Source organism: Lissotriton vulgaris, chromosome 9 (genome assembly GCF_964263255.1).
Source record: "Lissotriton vulgaris chromosome 9, aLisVul1.2, whole genome shotgun sequence".
Classification (NCBI taxonomy): domain Eukaryota; kingdom Metazoa; phylum Chordata; class Amphibia; order Caudata; family Salamandridae; genus Lissotriton; species Lissotriton vulgaris.
In genome coordinates, this window is record NC_141697.1 from 1,212,077,067 (window position 1) to 1,212,083,858 (window position 6,792).

The following is a 6,792-nucleotide window of genomic DNA, read 5'->3' on the forward strand; positions in this document are numbered from 1 at the left end:
CCTTCATCTCCTGGTCCTCTTAACAATTCACCACAGATTTCTCCTTCACATTCTCCTCTTTTATCACCACACTCACCTCAAAATGATGAGTATAGTTTAGGAGGAGGGATAGACCCAGATGAGCCTTTCCCATATACTACAGGTGACAGTCTGGGAGTAGCCAAACACACAGGATATACCAGACATTCCTGACCCACAGTCATACCCATCAAAGCCTTCTCCCACAGAAGATAACATTGGATTTGGGCACCTATCAAACAGAGCTGCCAATTACCACGGGGTCACCATGCACTCTGACGAGACAGAGGAAGATTTCCTATTGGATACATTTGAACAATCAGATCTGTTCAAATTCTCCCTATGATTAAAGGGGTCATCAAACACGCCCCAGAAATGTTTAAAGACCATGTACGTACTAGGATTTTAAACCCTAGGATTGAGAAATATAGGCCTGCACCTGCAGATCCATCCTACATTAAAGGCCATCTACCATTAGATTCCCTAGTAGTCTCCAATGCTAGGTTAAGGACAAACTTCAGGTGAGGCACCTCCACCTGATAAAGAATCCAAGGTCATAGATGCCTCAGGCAAAAGAATAGCCACACAAGCTACCAACATATGGCGCATAGCTAATACACAAGCCCTCCTTTCCAGATATGATAGGGCTCATAATGACCAGCTAGGAAAACTGCTAGATCTACATGACCAATATAAGGCACAAGCGAATGATCTTATACAAGAAGGGTAACTCCTTTCTAATGCCTCTATCAAGTGCGCTCTAGATGTTGCAGATACTGCATATAGAGCTGTAAATACCAGTATAGTACTTAGACATGCGTGGCTACGCATTTCAGGATTTAAACAAGAAGACCAAACTACTATTTTAACACCTTCAGCGCGGCGCGAATTCTCGCGCTGTGCTGAAGGTTCTAATGAGCCAACGGGCTCATGACGGAACGGTTCCGTCATGAGCACAGGCCAACTGACGCTCATGACGGAACCGTTCCGTCAATAGCATCGAAAGGGTTAAATCAACCATTCAATCAAAACCAATTGTTTGGACCAGAGGTAGACACGACACAGCTCTGGAAAAAAAATGAAGGATACAGACACTGCTAAATCTATGGGAGCTTTACAGTCCACACAAACTAGAGGTTCCTTTCATCGCTCCTTCTACAGAGGGGGCTCCAAACAAACAGATACAGACAGTACAACATCTTTCAAATCCAACACACAATCATAGTTTAACAAGGGTTATTTTAGAGGAGGATATAGAGGGAATAACAAGGGAAGAGGTCGAGGTAAAAACAGTAATCGAACCTCTTCCGCTACAAAACAGTGACTTCCCTCTGCTCCCCCAACAGCATTCCACACCTGTGGGGGGCAGATTAATGCAATTCCTGCCTGTCTGGAACTCCATCACAACAGACAAGTGGGTAAGACAGATTATCCAGTATGGCTACTGCCTGGAACTTACAGCAACCCCTCCTCACATACCACCCAAGCAGCGTCCAAAGTCTAAAGAACACCTTACTTTCCTCAATCAAGAAATTCTGTCACTTCTACAAAGACACAATACAAATAGTTCCTTTACAAGAACAAGGAACAGGGGTTTACTCGCTGTATTTTCTAATTCCCAATAAGGACAGGACACTACGACCAATTCTCGACCTCGGGCCCCTCAATTATTACATACAATCAGATAATTTTCATATGATCACTTTACAACAAGTGCTCCCACTGCTGCAACAAGGCGATTTCCTTACAACACTAGACCTAAAGGACGCCTACTTCCACATTCCTATACATCCTGCTCACAGAAAGTATCTTAGGTTTGTACTGGATGAACAACATTATCAGTTCAAAGTCCTTCCATTCGGAGTGACAACGGCACCACGAGTATTCACAAAGTGCCTAGCAGTGGTAGCAGCACACCCCAGAAGGCAACAAATACATGTCTTCCCTTATCTAGACGACTGGCTTATAAAAGCCAAGTCATTCAATCAGTGTGTCCAACACACACATCAAACAATTCAAACGTTGCACGACTTAGGGTTGACCATCAACTACACCAAGTCGCACCTGCAACCCTCTCACATACATCAGTATCTAGGGGCTACAATAAACACATCTACAGCTCTTGCGTATCCCAGTCCAGCAAGGATACAGAGCATTCGAGCCTTAGTCATGCTTTTTCAACAGCAACAATCTCTGCAAGCCAGAGTGTTCATGAGACTAATAGGCATGATGGCATCTGGCATCTTGCATCTTCATAGTACCACATGCAAGACTGCAAATGCGTCCGTTACAAGAATGTCTAGCACAACAGTGGAACCAGGCTCATGGTCAACTAACAGACCTGGTGTTGGTAGACAGCCGCACACATCGCTCTCTGCAGCGGTGGAACACCAAAAACTTGACAAAGGGGTGGCCGTTCCTCGAGCCTGTTCCACAGCTAGTGCTTACAGCAGACGCATCCCTCACAGGATGGGGAGCTCATCTCCTACATCATACAACTCAAGGACAATGGAACAGTCAACAGTTGCTCCATATCAAACTAGAGCTGCTAGCAATATTCTTAGCACTCAAAACATTCTAAGTACAGAACAAAGCTGTCTTAATCCAGACGGACAACATGAAAGCCATGTATTACATACAAAAACAAGGGGGGGGTGAACACTCTCAACAATTGTCCCAACTCGCACAGAGCATTTGGAGATGGGCCATTCCACAAAACATGTATTTATTAGCAGAGCACCTTCCAGGAGTTCACAATCAGGTAGCAGATCTGTTGAGTCGGCAGACACAACAAATTCACGGATGGGAACTACATCCGCAGGTTCTTAAACCATTCTTTCACCAGTGGGTTCATCCAGACATAGATCTGTTCGCCACACACGTAAATAGAAAATGCCCAACCTTCATCGCCAGGTTTCCACACCTGCTGTCAAAGGGCAATGCGATATGGATGAACTGGTCAAGCAGATTTGCGTACGCTTTTCCGCCCATACCACTAATACCATTGGTAGTACGCAAGCTCAGACAACAAGTCTCAAACTGATCCTGGTAGCTCCCACATGGGCACGGCAACCGTGGTTCACCACACTGCTACAACTATCTCTAGTCCCACATCAAAAGCTGCGACTGACTCCATCCCTACTCACGCAGAACCATGGAGACATCAGACACCCAGACGCAAATCAACTGAATTTGGCCATCTGGCTCCTGAAGTCTTAGAGTTTGGTTATCTTAACCTACCACCAGACTGTATGAACATCATTAACGAGGCCAGAAGACCTACTACCAGAGCTTGTTATGCTGCTAAATGGAAAAGATTTGCAATTTACTGCAATAATCATCAAATTGATCCACTGGATGCTTCTATCCAAAATATCATTTGCTACCTTCTACATTTACAAAGGTGTAACTTGGCATATTCATCCATACGCCTGCACCTTGCAGCAATTGCGGCATACTTACAGAACAGACATGTCTCTTTTTAGAGTACCTGCAATTAAAGCATTTATGGGAGGATTAAAGAGAATCATTCCACCCAGGTTACCACCTTCTCCAGTGTGGAACCTTAACGTGGTTCTTACAAGGCTCATGGGACCCCCTTTTGAACCTCTACACAAATGTGAACTGCAATTCCTCACATGGAAAACAGCTTTCCTTATTGCTATCACCTCTTAGGAGAGTAAGTGAGATACAAGCGTTCACTATACAAGAACCTTTCTTACAACTACATCGTAACAAAGTTGTTCTAAGAACTAACCCTAAATTCCTTCCAAAAGTGATTACTCCTTTTCATTTAAACCAATCTGTAGAGTTACCAGTGTTTTTCCAAAACCCTGACTCTGTAGCAGAAAGAGCTCTACATACCCTAGACGTTAAAAGTGCTCTTCTCTACTATATAGATAGGACTACATCTTTTTGGAAGACAAAACAATTATTTGTATCGTTCTCTCCACCTCATAAAGGCAACCCCATCTCGAAGGGTGGAATTGCAAGGTGGACTGGAAAATGTATAAAAGTCTATCAAAAAGCAAAACTTACATTACCAGTTCCTCCTAGAGCGCATTCCACACGCAAGCTAGTAGCCTCCATGGCTTTCTTAGGGAACATCCTCTTAGACATATGCAAGGCAGCAACATGGTCTACAACACACACCTTCACTAAACACTACTGTGTTGATGTGCAAGCCAAGCAGCAAGCTGCAGTAGGCCAAGCTTTTCGTAAAACTCTTTCAAACAACTGCAACAGATACAGGTGACCACCGCTTGGGGAGACACTGCTGCACAATCAATGCATAGTGTAGTATCTGCAGCTCATATGCCCCGAACGGGAAATGCTACTTACCAGTATGCATCTGTTCTTGGCATGTAGAGCTGCAGATCACTACAGGCCCTCCCGTCTCCCCAGGACTTGTATCTGTTCCAGTTTCTAGCTTACTTAGATGCACACGCATGGACATCTTTTCTTTATTTCTACTAACTCCATAATTTCCCATCATGGTGGAAAACAATCTATCGTCCAAGGGAGGAGTCGCCTATCTCGTGACTACAAAAAACTTCTTCCAAGACGACAACATGCGATCATCAGAGCCCAACACCAAGTGGCGATCTAATGCATAGTGTACTGATCTGCAGCTCTACATGCCAAGAACAGATGCATACTGGTAAGTAGCATTTTCCTTTTTTAAGCATTTTACCTTTTATAGATGCACATGCAACCCTCTCTTAGGCCTCCTTGCACACTCATTATATGTGTAAAGACCTGTGTATGGTCTCTAAGTGGAGGGCTTAGGCTTTTCTACTTGATAGGCAGGTCTGAAGACATGTGAGGGAGGGGCTGAAAAGAATATTATATTACATTGAAATCTTCCTTAGAGCTGTGAAATGTAGCTGCAACTTGTGACCTTGCACATGAGAAGAATTAACTGAACGTGGATCTATGTAAGCACATAACACTTGAGTACTGTGGTTGTAAGTATTTATAATATTCTGCCAAAAGAAGAGGGTGGCTAAGAAAAATGGTAAACCAAGTTTAAATGCTTAAGTTGACAAAAAATGTACCTAAAGGTTTTTTTTATGAATGTAAATTTTTTTTCGTGCAATTTTTACCGTTAATTGTTGCATGGTTTTTCTTTTAGGAAACTGAGGTGGAGCTTTACAATGAATTCCCGGAACCCATCAAGCTAGACAAGAATGACCGAGCAAAAGCCTCCGCCGAGCCCTGCAGCTGCTGAGGACGTGGCACAAGCAAAGTGCTCCACCGACTGATATCACACTTAGGCCTTCAAACACAAGCTCCTCTCCTGTACAAGAAACATCTTTCAGTCTCCAGCTGCCAAAACAAAAATGATAATCACATGCATACACAAACTTATGCCATGAAAAGAATAAGACCTTTCCCTTCGCTGTTCCACGTGTCTTACACACCCATCTTCATCAAAAGACTTTATGGTAGCAGACGTGTTAGTTTAAATTAAAAGTAATTTAAAAGAAAACTTGTTGAAATTTAAACTGATTTCAGGTGTCCGATGGGAGAGAAGGAGAGCCCTGGTTTCTTTTTACAATTATTCTGTGTATAATAATTAACAAGTTGCATATACATTTTTTAATTGTCCATCTTGTGTCCCAGTGAAGGCTTCAACTGGAAAGGCTAATATCCCATAATTCGAGAACTCTATGCTCTGTCCAGACAGGCTGAGTTTTGTATGTATCTCTGTTAATGCTTGTTACTTTTAACTAATCATTTCTTTTTACAGTATCCATTTATTATGTAATGCTTATTTAGGAAAGAAATCTTATAGTACATGTTAATATATGCAACCAATTAAATGTATAAATTAGTGTAAGAATTGATTTACTTGTTTAAGTACTGAAACACAGGTGTTTAGAAATGTACAAATAACTATTATTCTGACTTGCATCGTGCTTGTACCGCAGACTTAAAAGTCCAGATAGAGGCAGTATTCTGTACAGTAGACACAAGAATTAAGGACAACTTTTTATTGAACACTTATCAGACCAGAACAGCTTTTTCCATTATTTGTGAGAAATGTCTGGATTACCTCTATGAATTTCAAACAATGACTAGCAATTGACCTATATATAGATGTGCACATTGGACTTAATTAAATTATCCTGTTCTATACTCACCTCTGCATTAAACCTCAACACGTTTCTTCTTTGGTCACCCCGAAAAGCAAAGACCGTTGTATTGTGAGGTATGTTTTTTTTTTATTATTAACTGCGGACAGTTGGAGGGGGACAAAGTAGTGGTTACCTCCTGTCTTGGATGTAGAATTCCCCTCCAGCCACTGGCAACACATTAGAAAATACTTCCTGTCTACCCACCTAAACATACATAATGGACCTGAATCTGTTTTCGGTATGGAACCTTTAGCAGTTTAGTTCCCCCCCCCACCTACTAGTCTGTTGCATTTGTAGCTTACTTCTTAGAGCACTTCTACATTTTTTTTTCCAGAGGTCTACAATCTAGCACAGTAGGTTGAATTCTTCTGTAAAGATGAAAATGATACCAATAAAGTTAAGAAAGAAAAGTCTCTTGTTTTATACCTATGTTACCAAAAGAAATGCATCCACAAACTTGAAAATAAGCAATGAAATATTGTAGGCTTAAAAAGAGAACTGTCACAGGAACTTACGCTATGATCAAATTCCTTCAGCAAAGCCCTTCACAGGACTATCGAGGCAGCTCGTGGCTAAAGTACAGATCTTGAAGTCCGTGCATAATGGTCTGCACTGGTGAATGGACCCCTCCTGA

General features: G+C 42.1%; 1 protein-coding gene across 1 annotated transcript in view; it reads left to right on the forward strand.

Moving 5' to 3' along the window:
- RAB7A (RAB7A, member RAS oncogene family) overlaps window positions 1–6,568 on the forward strand; it is a 147,323-nt gene extending 140,755 nt beyond the window's left edge. The window contains exon 6 of the mRNA XM_086939301.1: window positions 5,153–6,568. Coding sequence (XP_086795427.1) covers window positions 5,153–5,248 — 96 coding nt within the window. The 3' untranslated portion in view covers window positions 5,249–6,568. The remainder of the gene's footprint in view (window positions 1–5,152) is intronic.
- The last annotated feature ends 224 nt before the right edge of the window (window positions 6,569–6,792 follow it).